At 48.9% G+C, this 16,442-nt stretch overlaps 1 protein-coding gene and 1 pseudogene across 1 annotated transcript in view; both read left to right on the top strand.

Annotated features, from left to right (window-relative positions):
- The window catches only part of UBE2R2 (ubiquitin conjugating enzyme E2 R2), a 70,333-nt gene extending 56,976 nt beyond the window's left edge, over window positions 1-13,357 (top strand). Inside the window, exons 2-5 of the mRNA XM_066616981.1 lie at window positions 1,996-2,082; window positions 7,083-7,180; window positions 9,187-9,321; window positions 10,402-13,357. Of these exons, the coding sequence (XP_066473078.1) occupies window positions 1,996-2,082; window positions 7,083-7,180; window positions 9,187-9,321; window positions 10,402-10,627 (546 nt within the window). The 3' untranslated portion in view covers window positions 10,628-13,357. The remainder of the gene's footprint in view (window positions 1-1,995; window positions 2,083-7,082; window positions 7,181-9,186; window positions 9,322-10,401) is intronic.
- A 1,713-nt stretch (window positions 13,358-15,070) lies between these two features.
- Window positions 15,071-15,187, top strand: LOC136642836 (5S ribosomal RNA; annotated as a pseudogene).
- The last annotated feature ends 1,255 nt before the right edge of the window (window positions 15,188-16,442 follow it).

Raw genomic sequence — 16,442 nt, 5'->3', positions numbered from 1 at the left:
ATTTCACACTTCAGCGGTTGTGGAGTAAGTTATGAATGAATTGCATTAACTAGATGCACCTCTTGTAAGCACAACGAATCTAGTGATGTGTCTCTGTCCCTTAAATAAATGTAGTGAATAAATGTAGTGAATATATTGCCCTTTCTCCAGAAGGCACTGTTGACCTTGGTAACATTCACTACCCTGATTTGCATCTCACGCCTTATTACACACCAGGTTTGCTTGTCTCATCTGGTTGCATTCACTCTGCTTTCACACAGGAGTTGGCAGCTTAGGGACGAACTCCTGATTGCATTCATGTGTGTGGGGGCATGGGGCAGAAAGCCCTTTGCCTCCAAGTCTGTCTTCACGGGAGAGAGCTGTTGAAGTGTCACAGGAGGGATAAGCTGGCTTGTGGGGGAGGAGGCAGGCTGCCAGCTTCATCTTCTGTTGCCTGTTGAAATATGGCTGATGGGAGCACAGGACGAGGGCTTCTCAGTGGTGGCAGCCCTGGTTTTGGATTCCCTCCCACCAAATGCCCGAGTGGTCCCTGCTTTTTTAGCAGGCAGCTAAGACTTTCATGTTGGATTTCCTTGAGTTCTTTGGGTTTTGTGATCATTTTAATTTTCACATGCTGTTTCTGTTGTGAGCACTGGTGGCTTTCATTATGGTATTGTCAAAAGTCAAAGTCAAAATTGTTTATTGTATTAGCTAATAGCCATCACAATGAAATAAATATATCAATCCAGGTATACATCAAAATACAAACAGTAATAAAATAAAATCAAAATCAAGCACTAAGGGACCTATACCCATCATATTAAGGAGTCTCCTTGACAGTCTACCGCTATTTCCCCCAGGTAGTTGGCACAAATAGTTCTGGCAGCCTTAGCAAGCAACGCTACGCTACGCTATAAGTGACTGATGGGTCACAGTCAGAAAGTAACTAGCACAATTTCATTTGTGGATTCTCCCCTTGTAGGGTAGCCAAAATAGGTTCCAGAAATTTTTCCCTAGGGTTTTGATAAAGCTGGCAGTAAAGCAGATAATGTGCAATATCCTCGATCTGTCCTGCTCCACAAATACAAAATCTCAAATGCCTGGGAGTGGACAAATATCTGCCATCTAGAACTGCTGTTGGCATGGTTTGAAAACGCAGTTCAGTGAACGCCTTTCTCAAAGGGGCAGAGGTAAGTGAGAATAAATATTGTGCTCTCGAGTGACTTAATTTCAGAAAACGGTACAGCTGAGAAAAATTTGAAGATCTTACTAAATCTAAATCCTGAGCATTATCCAGTTTAAAAATCCGTTCCCTCAGCATTGGTTTTATTTCAGAAAAGACACATATATCGGTAGAAAGAGCTTTGGATTTTAGGAGCATTTGCACTAAAGAAGCCCAACCTCCTCTTCTCCATCATTATGGTGTTGTGTTCAGTTGTTTTTAAGAATTATGTACAGCTTGAGCCTACTTGTCCACGGATTTTCTATCCATGGATCTGACTCAATGTGGGCCCAACCTGAACTTCTTAATACTTCTTGAGTTTTGGAAATCTATTTGCTACATGCCTAGCACTTCCACAAAACTTAATCTTCCCTGTCCAGAGCTTCTCAGCCTCCAGGTCTTGGCCAGAAAACACTGCGTGGTATTTGTAGTTGTTTTTGGCCACTGGTGTCCTGTCGTCCCTCTGGGGCTTGGGGCTTAGGGAGGAATGCCTGCGTGTGAGTTCTTATCAATGCACTCAAGAACCTTGTGAGGTTAGGCCAAGATGGTCATTGGCCTCGGGTTTTCTTAGTGAATAACATGCCTGAGAGGGAACTTGAACCCAACACAAATTTAATGCAGAAGAGGGTGACTGGCTGCTCGGAGGGGCTCCTGCTGTCCCTTTGCTTTGACTATGATGTTGGTATGAAGGAGGCAGAACAGCTCTGCAGCTGCATGCAAGGTTAGGCTTTTATGGCTGTACTGGGGTGCCAAGTGCATATTCTGAATATGGTGTTTGGTTCTGTCTGTTTCAGGCTCACATTAAATTTCCTATGGACTACCCGTATTCGCCACCGACCTTCAGATTCCTGACCAAAATGTGGCACCCCAACATTTATGAGGTAAGCCTGTATGTCACTCTTGCCCCACAAAGCATCTCTTATGTCAAAAGAGAAGCCATTGTGTAGCCATTGTGTAGCGTGATGTGTTGTCCAGGGCTGGTGCATTTGAGATCTCTTCCGCCTTCCCACTGGTTTCTTCCCCCTCTTGGCTGCCTGGAAGGCTGCCACTGAGCCTCAGGCTTGATACTTGGCAAGGAAGGCCAAGGCTGGGTTGGCCTAGTCTTGCAGTGCTGCTCCTCTTCCAAGAACCATGGACTTTGCCAGCACTTGGGAGTGGTTGTGGGTTTCGGTAACGAGGGCCCCCTGTATAAGAAACATTACAACAGCCTCAATACATGTAAAAATGGGAAACAGTGAAAACATCAAAAGCAGCAATGAATAGTGAGCACCAAAACACAATACGGCAGCCACGAAAGAGCCAAAGGAGTCAAGAATCGGTGAAATAGAAAAAAGTAGTAAAGCGGCATCAGAACATTATGGAGTGCCATTTTGAGCACCATTGATAAAAGGTGGTGATAAGCAATAAGACTCCCACATGCTGGCTAGAACAGAATGTCTTTGGTCTCCGCCAGAACAAGAGAGGGGGGCAGTTCTTTAATCACAAGGGAAGGGAATCCCCAACTGCAGCACCCCCCAGAGAGAAGGCCTTCTGTACTGCTCCCCTTATTTCTGATGGCATTGGCATGTGCAGAAGGGCCCCTTCCAAATATTGGGAGGGAGCCAGCATGTATGGGAGGAGGAGGTCTGTTGCATACTTATGGGAGTTTGGGGTGCTCAGAGTTCTTGGTTCTCGAACCTTAAAGCCCTCAAGGCCCCCTGTTTAGTAGTACTGCCAGCACCCTGTATGTGCCAGTGTCTCAGTCCAGGGATACTGAGACCCTCTCGGCTTAAATCTATCCTTTACAGGCACTGAACGCTTTCTCCAATTAAAGCTTCAGTCCTCAAGTTACTAGACCTCAATGAGCACTTGGTAGCTTGCTGAATGGCTAGGCAGGATTCTGAACCTTTGTCCCCAACAGACAATGAAACAACTAGGTAAAAGAGTTTTTAGTTTATTAAGTACATAAGGTTACATAAGGCAGCAAATGTTAGAGGCTTAAACATCTAGGAAACATATCAGTATTAAAATAACAAAGCTAGCTGGCTATCTCTATTAATCTCTATCTCTCACCTGGCTCAGCTTCTTGTAGATCTTTTAGCTCCAGGCTACCTGTGAGGCCAGATGCCCATGGTGGACAAAGGTCCACAGCGTGCAGGATGTTGCACCCAAAACCTCTGTCCCAGCAGGCCCCCCAACACCCCCTTGGGCCTCCTCTTTTATACTTGTTAGGCTAATAGTACTGAGGTGACATTGGGCTGTCCAATCAGGGACTTCTGGGGACAACTTTCCTGAAGTGGGTCTGGTTGCCAGCCCAGCTGCCCTTTGTCAGCTTGATAGGCACCACTCTGTTTGCAAAGGTGTTACCTTCTTACCTTCTATTGAGTTGTAAATCTGGTTGGCTGTTTACTGAAATCCTTGCAGCTAGGAATGGCAAGCCACTTTTCTGTTACTGGCTTAGTTTGGTTCAAGCTCCACATGCTACTAAGCCTAAACTGTACATATTCACAGCAAGGTCCCTCAAGTACCCTGATCCTAAGACAAAAGGTCATAACCAGCCCCTTGAGTTAGGCTCTGAAATGAACTGACAGTGTCCAGTAGAATCAAACCACTGAGCCCCAGTAGCCACACAGGCCACAGCACCCTACACTAATTGCACTTTCCGGACTGTCTTTGGGGCAGCTCTGTGTAGCACACACTGCAGTAATGCGAATGAGATGTCAGCAGGTCTTGGTTCAGCTGGCACACAAAGCTGGGCAAAAGGCTCCCCCCACCACAGTCAACACCGGGCATTCCAGGAGCCGCTGTGTATCCAGGAAGACTTCCAAGCAAGCTGCACACCTGTTCCTGCAGAGAGTGCAGCCCCATTCAGAACAGGTTGATAGTCTCGCACCTGCATCATGGATTTCTGGAGCAGGAGGACCACTGCTTGGTCCAGATTTAGTTTCAGTCCATTGACCCGCATCCAATTCCCCACCACCTTCCAAGATTTCAGCAGCCGCTCCCCCCAGGATTAGATGGAAAGGAGGGATAGAGTTGGGTGTCATCAACAAACTGAAGGCACCCCACCCCTCTCCAGATCCTCAGGTGACCTCTTCTAGAAATTAGCATGAGGGACAAAATAGACCCTGAACAGGTTACTTGATTATCCTGCTAACTGGACAGAAGCACTTTTTCAAGTGCTTCTCCTTTTATACAGGCATCACTCCGTCTGCAGGGGATATGTCCCATCCCCCCAGACTCCGAAACAGCAGATATGTCCCATCCCCCCCAGACTCCAAAACAGCAGATAAAAGCAAACTCTATACTTACGTGATCTTTTTAATGTCTCTTCCTATACAGACCATCTTGCTACAGAAAGCTAGAGGAGGAATGCGAGAAGCAATCAGCCAGAATGCTAGAGGAGAGAAACAGCAGAACGCTAACAGGAAGTGGGACTGCTTCCTGTTTCCTGTTAACATTCTGGCTGTCTCCCTCCTCTAGTGCAGTGTTTCTCAAACTGTGGGTCGGGACCCACTAGGTGGGTCGCGAGCCAATTTCAGGTGGGTCCCCATTCATTTCAGTATTTTATTTTTCATATATTAGACTTGATTCTACCATGGTATGTGACTGCATTTGGGGAAATGTTACAGACCTGTAATTTTAGCAAGCTATTATTTATATTCTTTTAATAATGATAGTAAATGGGACTTACTCCTGGGTGAGTGTGGGTAGGATTGTAGCCTAGGATTGTTAAGGCAAATTTTCCTACTTGATGATGTCACGTGCGGTCATGTCATCACTTCCGGTGGGTCCTGGCAGATTCTCATTCTAAAAAGTGGGTCCCAGTGCTAAATGTGTGAGAACCACTACTCTAGTGTTTTGACTGCTTGCTTCTTGCATTCCTCCTCTAGTGTTCTGTAGCAGGAAGGGCTATATAGGAAGAGTGCTGCAAAGGCACATAGATAAGTAAAAAACGGGGGGGGGGAGAACCTCAGAAAAGTGAAACTGTGGTTGGGGGGGATGCCTGTATTTAGCAGGGGAAAACTTCACTCAAGCCCCTGTCTCTTGTCATGGCTGTTCTCTGGTGTTTCTTCTGCATATTTTTTAGATTGTGAGCCCTTTTGGGGACAGCGAGCCATTTAGGGCCCAATCCTATGCAGTGTGCACCAGCTCACTGCTGGCACGCACTGGTGCCAACGTGCCGTAAGGCATGTTTGCAGGCCCTAGCACCGGTGCTGGGCTAACACTGGGTGAGCGCTGGAGCTCTGCCGCTCGGCAGTTGCATGAACCACAAGGCAGCAGAGCGGTAGGTGGGGGCATGGGGGAGGTGGGGAGGAGGCATTCTGAGGCGGTGGGGGAGGTGAAGGGGAGGAGACGGGCCGGGAGAGGGAGCAGGGAATGCAGGATTGGGCTACCCATTGTTTGGTCTTCTCTGTAAACTACTTTGTGTTGAAAAGCAGGGTGTAAATCTTAATAATAAGGGGAATTGCGTCCTATCAGACCATCATGACCCTGACTTCCCATCCCTGTAGCTGTGGTTGCTGCAGCACCAAGAAACCTGGTGGACAGAGCTGAGGGAGACCCAGCCCTCCTGCCTCATCCAGCCAGGTCTCTGGTGCCTGCCAGGGTAAAGTCCTGGGTCAGGCAGGCCTCATGTTGAAAGCAGCAGCTTTTTAATCCTGGCATTTAAAAGCAGCAGCTGTAGGCTCGAGGGATTACCTTCAGGATCACCAGTACCCCTGAGGCGGGGAGGGGTTGAGGTCACAAAGCAGGACAATTGTGTGTCTGTCTTAGCCGTCTTTCTCTTGGGGAGGCCAACCAGCCCGCACTGCAAAACCCCTGTGACCTGTCGCCCTTTTAATGATGGCACCATAACCTTCGAGACACATAATCAGTGGTGGGATTCCTCCACCCCCAACAACAGCACTGCACACAGCCAATCATCATCCACTGTCCATTCAGCTGGTCTCCCTTCCCATCTTAGGTGCAACTGAAGGGGAGACTGGGAAATAGTCAAGTTGCCCCATGGGCAAGGTGACTATCTCTCCCCTTAGCTACCCACACCACTGGGAGTTCCTGTTCACCCCCCTCAGCCCCCCACCCTTCCATATGGAGATGCAAAGGTGAACAAAGCAGGGTGTGTGTTGGCAAATATAGATTTGGGGGGGGTATAGATTTTTTTTAAAAAAAGTTTCATACTACAATAAATAATACAAAGGAAAGAAATCACATTTTTCGTTTTCAACTACAGTCACATTACATCAGCTGTTTAACTAGAACACAGATACATCACGTTATAGGTGGATTCACCCCATCTAACCACTCCCACCATTTTTTCCACCTGTCTCTATCGGTTCTCACCCTTTCGTAAGCTGCGATGCCGTATACTCTGGAGCCCACAAAGCGGACCCATCCGTGCGTGCTGGTGGACTTTTTCTCCTTTATGTCTTTGCCCCCTTGGATGCCCAGCGCAAAAAGGACATACAGATTTATCAATCTTACAGGGTGTGTGTTGGGGCTGCTTTGGCATGGAGCTCCGGACCAGCAGAGGGCTGAAGGCAGTTCTTCTTTTTCCGAGAGCTCTGGCTCCCCCTGCTGGAGTTCTGTGGATTCTGGATGCTCATCAAGGGAACCCCCAAGGAAAACACAGTTCCTGCTGCTTTTGTGCCCAAGCACCAGAACGCCCAAGGCGGACCACTGCAGCCACTTGCAAGGGGTGTAGAGAGCCCTTTGAGGGTTACTTAGGCTGCAGGGATATATGCTCTCCCCTTTTGTTTTCGAGAAGTCTTACTGTGTATCCCTGCCCAGCCTCCTCATGGTGAAGCTGAGAGGATAAACGAGGCTGAGGTATTTGGGGGGGGGGGGGTCTGTGCTGAGGTGGGTGTCTGCATGTCCTGACCACCTGTCTCTCTCTTGCCAGAATGGAGACGTCTGTATTTCAATCCTTCACCCACCTGTAGATGACCCTCAAAGTGGAGAGCTGCCATCTGAAAGGTGGAATCCAACCCAGAATGTCAGGTAAGGTGATGCAGAGCCTGGGTCCAAGCACACCAGTGTTTCTCGGCTTCCCTCTCCATAATGTTTAAACTTCCAAAACCCTAACTCCAACTCTGGCTCCAGCAGATTTTAGGTCTGCTGCAGAGAGTTTGGCATGATTGTTACAGGTGCAACTGCATAAAAATCTGGATCAATCCTGCTGCAAGAGTGAAGCGAGGCACCTGGAGGTCACCTCATCCAAGTGTGCTTCGGTCTCACTCCAGCTTGTCTGTGGGCCACCGACTTGTTTTCAGTGGGGGCTGCGCGGCAGGTTGGGCCTCTGGAGGCTGCAGAAATGGCCAGTATTGAAAAGTTCATTAATGGCAGGCATGGACTAACAGTTACAAAGATCTCTGGGAGTGAATCACTCCAGAGCCGGCTTCTAAATCATGGAGCCAAAATGGACTCTGGCAGGGTCGACTGTTGGGGGCCCGTGTGTGGCCGCTGCGGCAATTGTTCTGTTTACTTGTGGGAAAGCCCTTTGTAGTTGTTCATTCGGTCTTGTTGCGTTGTCTCATTTAGCCACTTGGGGGCTGGGGAAGGAATTGCTTTCCCCATGTGTCTGTTCAATATAGCAGGTGGCCAGAGCCCAGGAAGGCTGTCGGAATTGGGGGTCTTTCAGTGCTGTGATGGAAGGCTGGCAGCCTGATTGCACCATAGTGTGGGGGGGGCACCTCCCTGGCTTCTCACCAGGCCAACTTCCCACTGGCTAGCACTGCCTCTTCTCCATGTGCCTAGGATGTGCACTGCCCAACCCCACAGGTGCTGAAAGCTACAAGTTCTAGATTTGCGAACTGGAAAGGATGCCTGCTGCATTTGGGCACAACCCCATATGCCTCTTTTGGGCATCTACTCCAGTCTCTCTTCTGGCTTCCCCCCCCCCACTACATGCTCCTCATCCCTGCTTCAGAGTTCGTCCTTGCTTCATCTATGCATCCCTCTCCTTCAATGGCATCCATTTGAGACCACACCACTTTCTCCTCAGGACTTGCTCCTTCCAAAAAGACTTTGCTGGAGCACCTTGGGCTTCCCTGGTTTCCACAGCCTGTTGACTGGCCCCGCGTGATCCCCACTATTGGTTTTTCTCTCTCCTTCTCTTGGCTGTAGATCCGTGATCAGCAACCTTTTCAGGCAAAGGGGCTGGACGTTTGGCAATGACATCCTCACTGAACTTCCAGGTTGCTAAGCTCCCAGGAGAAGCACACACAGCTCAGTTTGGGAGTGAAACAAACAGGGAGCAGCAGAACCACCTGCTGCCTGGCAAAGGAACTCAGCGAGCACCAGAAGCTCTGCCGTGTCCTGTCCAATGCGGAGCAACTTGGGTGGGAGGCTTTGCCTCACAAGCCAAGCTCCACCTAGGCTGGCTGACTTTGGGTGGCAGGCCAGATCCAGTCTACAGGCTGTAGGCTGCCAGCTCCTGCTGTTGATGACCGGCCCCCAGGCAGCTCTGGGGGAGGGGTGTACTAACATGCATTGACTCCAGCACACACCCGTGCCCCACTTCAGGGCTGCTTCTCTTCATGCTCTGGTCTGCACTCACTGCATCCCATGCAGACGGTGCTTGTGTGCAGCACTGGAAGTCTTGGATCAGTGGTGAAGCGCTGGCAAGGCGTCTGGAAATCCCAGGCTTGGTCCTCAGCGCTCCCAGTTAAGTGGCTGTATGGGAAGCAGGAGCTCAGAAAATCCCTGAGGTGGGATTCTGAGGCTTTGGGGAAAGGGGGCTGCCACAGATTCCAGGAGCTGCTCCTCCCTGGATCGCCAGGTGTGAGCGATGCCACTTACTCAAGAGTGCAAGTCCAGTGATTCCCTGCCTTGCACGAACTCCCCTCTGAACACACATGGCAAGTCCTGTGGTAGAAACTGCTTGACTTGAGCTGTCCTGAATGTGTCAGAAGGTGCTGAGAACCAGCTCTGGAAGCTCAAGAACCATGAAACACTCCCTCAGATGCAGCCCGCCTGACACATGCCTCTTTCTCCTGCTTCCTCAGGACTATCCTGCTGAGCGTAATCTCCTTGCTTAACGAGCCCAACACCTTCTCTCCGGCAAATGTCGATGCTTCTGTCATGTTCAGAAAATGGAGGGACAGCAAAGGAAAAGACAAAGAATACGCAGAAATCATTCGGTAAGCCCGCAGCTGCTGCTGCTCCTCCTCCTGGGTTGGGCAGTGGGGGAAGGGCTTTCTTCCTGGGATCCGCTTCAAAACTGGCCTCAGGAGAGCCTCTGAAGCTGTCTTACTCAGTCTTGGCCAGTGTGTCTGTCTTGACTGGCATGGACTCTCCAGGGTCCTGGGGTGAGGGAAGTCCTGCCCATCACTGGCCCCGGGACCCTTTTGGACTGGGGAGAAGCCTGAGGCCTCTGCAGACAGCCTGAGTTGTGGGCAGTGCTTGAGGAGGGGTGAGAGGAAGCCTGAAAGACCACTGATCTGTCCAGCCCAACATTGTCTGTCCTGTTGGCTCCCTGGTTTTCCCCAGGCAGTGTGCAGTGAAGCCTTGCAACTGCTGGTGCTTGAGGCCCTAGCTGGATGGCTGCAGTGTTATCTTCCTCTGAGACAACGGGGTGGGGTGGGGTGGGGTGGGGTCCTCCTCTCATTTGGCCTTCAGAGAAGTAGCACTTTGCCAACTTCCCCTCAATGAGTCCTGTAGGTTTTCCTGATCTGGACAAACACACATGCAGGGCACGCTCTCCTCTCTCCTCCCCACACTGTCTTATATGCCAAGCAGCAGCATAAGGCTGCATTTTAATCGAGACTTGACCCAGATCCTATACTTATGTTTTTCTCTCTGCTCTGGCCAACTGCTCGAGATAGAAAGGCTTTCAAGCAGAGTACTGGGGGTGGGGTCCAGTGGGACAGGGGGCCAGATTCTTCCTCCGCACCCATGGCCAAGGGCAGAATGAGGTGGATTTCCTGGCTTTCCAATCCTGAGTTGGGACCATCATCCATTGGAGGAACGCTGTTAGGAGGAACTTGTCTCTGAACTTGGACTGCAGAAATCTGCCCAGCCAGACAGTTCCCTGAGCTAGTCTCCTGCCCTCACTCCACAGCCTTGCTTGGCCTCCTTGCTGCTTGTGGAGGCCGGGCACCCCTGGGCACAGGAAGAGTGTTCAGAGCTGATGGAGGGCGGAGTCGCGCGATGATGTGGCCGCTGCCCTTGGCTGGGCAGAGTGTGCCTAACTGTCGGGCCTTCGGTTCTCTGCCTTGCAGGAAACAAGTCCAGGCAACCAAGGCAGAAGCGGAGAAGGACGGTGTGAAGGTTCCAACCACGCTGGCCGAGTACTGCATCAAAACTAAAGTGCCTTCCAATGACCACAGTTCGGATTTGCTTTATGACGACTTGTACGACGACGACATAGATGATGAAGACGAGGAGGAGGAGGAGGAGGATGCTGATTGTTACGATGACGATGATTCTGGCAACGAGGAGTCGTGACCTGCCCCAGCCCCTCCCCCGCACTGCCCTGCCCGTGTGGCCAGAGGGGAGCAGTCGTAACCTGGTGACAGTTCAGCAAAAAATATATAAATATATATATACACACCGGTGGAGGGGGTGGGGGGATACCAACGAAACCTGCACCTCCTGCTTTCTCCTGCTGTATGGATCCCACTCTTTCCCCTTTGTTTATTTGGACCTCTTAGCAAACACGAGCTCCCCACAGAGTGTCTTGAAACTTGCATTATTCTCTGCCCCACCCCACGTCCTGGCCTTTTTCTCCCCCCCCCCCCACAAAGTTGCTCCTCTTCGCCACCACCCCCTCCAGGAACATTCACAACACAACAGGCTTGCTCTGTGTTTAGGGTGTTGAATTAAACACAGTCTCTTTCATCCGGATGTTTAATGTATTTCACGCCAGAGACTGTGGGGCGGGGGGTTCCTCCCCAGGAGCCGGGGTTTTTAAACGGAGATGAGAACGACAGTGAATTGGCTGCAGGGCCCCTGCCAAGATATTGCTGCTCCAGTGACTGTGATGGGGTGCTCACTTGTTTGGCCTTGTGCTGGTGGTTCTCCCCTGCCCCTCGCCTTCTTTTCAGGTCTTGGGCAGGAAGTATAAGCTCCGGGGTAGTGAGCTTGACAAGACAGGGTGCTGACAAGTCCAGTATTCCATTGCAGTGCTACAAAATGTGTGGAGGGGGGAGGGAGCCTGGATTGAGAGGGGCTGTAGCCCCCAAGAAGTTGAATTGAGGCTTGGGGTGGTTGTCTTGTGATATGAACCTTCCAATAAACACTTCAAAGCACTCTGTATTGTTGTCCCACTGCACCCTCGAGTTGCTTTATCTGGGCGGGGGAGACAGTTGACCACTGCTGTCACAAGGCCTCTCTCTGAAGGCAGAGTCAGCTGCAACAGGCTCTCTCCTGTGGGACAGAGCTCTCAAGCATACTGTGTTTTCCTTGGGAGCAATTGTGACTGCTCCCTTCTGCCCCAGGGTGTGGGGTGTGCCCAACTAGGGCAGAACAATCTGATCAACCTTGAAAGGAAGTGCTGTTTAGCATAGGGGTGGGGGGAGGGGGGCAGAAACCAGGGTCTGTGGGTTTACTTAGATGAGATTCTCTGGGCTCTTGCCAGAGGTGAAAGCTGTTGAGGGCATGGTATACTCACTAATGAGCGTAATGCTAAGAGCATGCTTGGGCTGTGATGCCTAGCTAGAGCAATGCCTCTTGGAGGGATTTAAACAAAAAATGACTGGCTTTATGGTCTGCAGTGCGCACCCCTTCCTCGAGCAGTGATGTATTCAGGATAGCTTTATACAAGGGATCTACTGCGCCTTTGAACTTTGCAAGGAAAATGGGTTGGGGTGGGACAAAATTTAGCATCAAAGAGTTAAGTCAGTGACAGAAACCATGTGATCACTGTTGTGCCAATCCTCTGTGACCTTGTGGTAGGTGGATATCTTGGCCATGACTGTAATGCAACCCTCTGCTTTCTTGCATGATGTCATTCACACAACTTCAGTTTATCATGTAGACAAGGATGGGTGAATACCCTGGCGCTGTGCCTTCGCCCTGAAGAGCTCTGCCCTGAAGCTGCAGCACAGAAGCAGGCTCGTCAGTAGCCATGGATTCTAGGCAGCCTTGTGGAGTGAACTGAAGCCGCCATGGACCCCTTTGGGGAAGCCAGTCCTCGACTGGTATCTGTTGCCCCTCCCCCCAGCCACCGTCTGTGAGAATCCTGTTCATCCAGTGGAATGAGCTATATGTCTCAGGCTTCTGTTGCAACTGTGGATCCCTTGGCTGTAATGAGGGTGGCTGACTTGGCCCATTTCAGCTTCTGCGTTCAAATTGTGGAACAGTCCTAATTGCTTAAAGAGGCATGGGGGGGGGGGGAGAGAGGGTGTCAAGCAGGACTGTAAAAATGGAAACCAAAATGCAACCAACTGTGATTTGTTCAAGACAATCCAACTGTGGGGGGCACTTCTGGAGTAAGGTTGTTCTTGGAGAGCGTGTGGCTCTGTAAACAGAGCATTCTGTGCCACAGCAGGGAACTGTGAAGTGCCCCCTTGCTGAGCAGACAGGGCAGATTCCTTATATGCCCTGATCTGCGCAGTGGAGGTGGAGTCGGTACTCTTGGCCTGGTTTGAAACAAGGGAACTGCATCTCTCAGCTCTTTCTTGTACTTTGACCGTTTTCACTGTATGCGCTCCAGTAACTTGTCTTCTCGAGCTTGGTGGTGTGAGATGCATTATTAGACCGCTGTCCTCCCCTTGCTGTGACTTTGTTTTGGAGGGAAGCAAAGCACCTGCTCCAAGAGGGTTTTGCTGCCCGCTGGGCCAGGCTGACTCATCCCCACCCTTCAAGGGATCGTTGCCTGTTGACTTGCTGGTTTCCCGGTCTTGAAATCCAACAGAGATACAAGCTCAAACATATTTACATGTTTGAAGGTGATAAACGCTACTTGAGCCATCTGTACTCTCGATCTCTCAGAAACCCAACTTCTCCTGCCCCTTGTTTTTGATGCAGAAACCATTTCTAATGCAGTTAACTATTCTGAGACCAGCAGGAAGCACCCCAGCTTTTTTTTTTAGAGTGGAAATCCCGGATAGTGTGTTTCTTCCTTTTGGTTGATATAATTAAACCTGATTAATGCATTTTTGTGTTGTCTTCCCCCATCCCCTTTGGCAATTCTAGTTTTTGGCAACTCTGTCTACTAATAAAATGTGAAATAAAGTACCTCTGTATTGTTGGTTCCCTGTCCAAATGCCACCTCATTTAGAGGCACAGAGCTGTTAAGAGGAACCCTCCTTGTGTCCTTCAGGGTGTTTGCTGGTATGACCTACTACAGCCTCCCTCATTGCTGTAGAACTCCCTGTACTACAGCAGTGGAAAAACAACCAGAACACAGCTGTTGTCATTCCACATTAGTGGGTATAACAAGGGAGCATGTCGGCGCTTCTGTTACCACACACACAAAATTTGGGTTGTTAAATATGCAATAGAGAGCCATTTTTGTTTGCTTCTCTGTGTGGCTCTCAAATGAATACCTCAAGTGCTCACCTTCTTGCTTGCATTTATGTATCCCACTTTCTCTGTTCACTAATGCAGCTGCAGTTGCATGCGGACACTGTATTAGTGGGCTGTACTCTGCACTGGAATGCAGTTCAGAAGAAGCCTCTGCTGTTGAGAGAGATTCTGTGACTGCAGCAAGTACAGTGATGCCAGGACAGACGCGGTGCTCCTCTGCGGTGCAGAAGCAATCGACAGCATGCAAAGTAATGTTTAAAATCACCAAGTGTGTTTAGTACTTGCTGTTAGGGGGTTGTTCTTTTGGTGACTGGGAACCTGTTATGCAAAAGGAAGATACATTTAAAAGGAAAAATGCATTGTCACATCTGACAAATCTTCCACAGACCTGTTTTCTCCGCTTTCTTCTGTTCTCTTGAAAAGAGGCATGTGTGTCCCTGCTGGGAAGCACCTGTGCTTACATTTGAAAGTGCCACAGCATCTCTAACAGCATTGGATGGCCATTGGATGGCCAAAAATCCAAACCAGTTCTTTGGTTTGCAAAAGCCCCTGGTTAGTAACCTCCCTTCCCATTTTTTCCCCACCTTCATTGGCACAAGAAGTAGGTTGCTTCATCTACTGCAGCTGGTGGAAAGGTGAGAATTCCTTGGTGTCAACAACCTGCTTCCTTGCCTTCAGTAGTTTGTTCTCTATAATCCAGCAAGGCCACAGAGAACATGAGTCATAGTATTTAGAAAAGCTCATGTAACAAGCAGAAGCCTTTGATATATTGTAGCCTTTACATTATCCCTGTAAATGGTGGATATGGTTTTATACCATCTTATCTTGTTACTCCTGTTTAAGGCAATCTTGTAACTTACACAGGGATTCGGACAGCTTGAGGGTGAACTCACTGGAAAGAACTGGCTTTGTAGGACATGGCATTAAGCAAAATTCTTCCAGTTCTTCCAAGGATGGATCCTGCCAAATGAACTTCTATCAAACTTACTAAATACAAAAGTGAACATTGAATGCTGAAATGTGCTGGAATTTCTCAATTCATGTATGAGTTTTCTTGTAGTTTCTCCACTAGCATAGAACTTTCTCCACTAGCATAGCTCTGTCCCATCACTAAGTAATCAAACAAATTCTTTACCAAGCTGGAGTGCTCATCTTGATGCATGGGTTTCTTTAAAAATTGTTTATTGTAATTAAAATAAAATATCCCTAAACCTACCATCAGGGATGTAGCTGACGGGGTGGGGGTGGGTGATCCACCCTGGGTGTCACCCTCAGAGCGGTGACACCACTGGTGACCAAAATTGCTAGAACTGCAGTTAGGAATAATACTCAACATGTTATATACCATTCAATGTGTAGTTTGCAGCAGAATACAATGAAACAAATTCAAGGTGAAATCTCCATTCTGTCAAAAGTTATGGCAGCAACTGTTACCCTGCACATGCCCGATCTTGTCTGATCTCGGAAGCTAAGCAGCGTCAGGCCTGGTTAGTACTTGGATGGGAGACCGCCTGGGAATACTGGGTGCTGTAGTCTTATACCATAGTCTTTCGAGACTGAAGGTTGCCAACCTACCAAAAGTTATGGCCACAAAACCAGAAACCAAAAATATAACTGTCTTATGTAAAATAGACCAACGAGACTAATTGTTCAAAGAGCTAATGAGATGTTATGTCACAGCATGGAACCAATAAGGTGTTAACAAGGTGACATCTGGTGGGAGGGTTACACTAGGGTGGGATCCAATGTTCGTGTTTGGGGGGGGTGGTATGAGCACTATGTAAACCAGAGCCCAGGTCAACCAGCCCAGTAGACTTGGGCTCTTGAATGACCTTTGGCCTCTGGCCAAGATTTGTTTGGCAGGTAGATCTGGGCTCCCATCCAAACTTGGGAACCCAGATCTATGCCGGGCAGACCTGGGCTCCCCTTCCAACTGGTACCCAATTTCATTCCACATTCTGGCAAGCCTCCCTTACCTAATGACAATTTTGTTATATAGGGGTGACAAAAATTTATGCGCCCTAGGTGTCAAGTGAACTAGCTACACCACTGTCTACCATGCATTATTGAGAAGCAAGCTTGTCATAGGCAAGTCAGTGCTATTAAAATACCATCTTATCAGCAGTGGAATTGGTAGACAATCAAAGGTGACCTTCCCCCTATGAATTCATCCCATTGCCTAATGTGAGTAGAAGCCCACCAACTTTGCATTCTCTCATTGTAGAAGACCTGTATCAGGTTCCCCCTTATAAGTTTGATAAAAGGACACTAACTAATCTGAGCATTCACCATCAAGAATCAACTTCTCTTAGGCTAAAGATGAAAAGGTTCTAAGAATTAATGGGTCCAGAATTAAAAATTAGAGGTATAACTTAATTATCCACAAATTCTTAAGCCACAGGATGAGAAGCGTCCGTTAAAGGAAAAAAAGTCATTTAACAATAGCCTTGTTAATGTGGGAGAGGGCAGCTGACAGCCACTCTATCAGTCCTTCTCTCTCCTGGTGCTCTCCAACTGCTTCACTCAGAGGCAAGTGACCCCTCCTTCCCCCAGCACACAGAAGAATGCTTGGTGAAGCATTCACCCAGGGGTGGCTACCTCAAAAGTGAAGCCTTTCTAAGCAACTGGAGAGACAATGATTGCCTGATGCCTCTGTCTTGCATTATAAAGGTCAGCAAGGCTGTTTTTAAACCACTAAGCAAAGGGGCATTGTTTTTTAAATGGATTTCCTTTAACACTATGTGGCATCTATGTGGGCTTCTGGGAATAGAGCCCTCAGGATAAGAACATA

The sequence above is a fragment of the Tiliqua scincoides genome, chromosome 2 (assembly GCF_035046505.1).
Source record: "Tiliqua scincoides isolate rTilSci1 chromosome 2, rTilSci1.hap2, whole genome shotgun sequence".
In the NCBI taxonomy this organism is placed as follows: domain Eukaryota; kingdom Metazoa; phylum Chordata; class Lepidosauria; order Squamata; family Scincidae; genus Tiliqua; species Tiliqua scincoides.
This window is presented reverse-complemented; position numbering and strand designations above follow the sequence as displayed.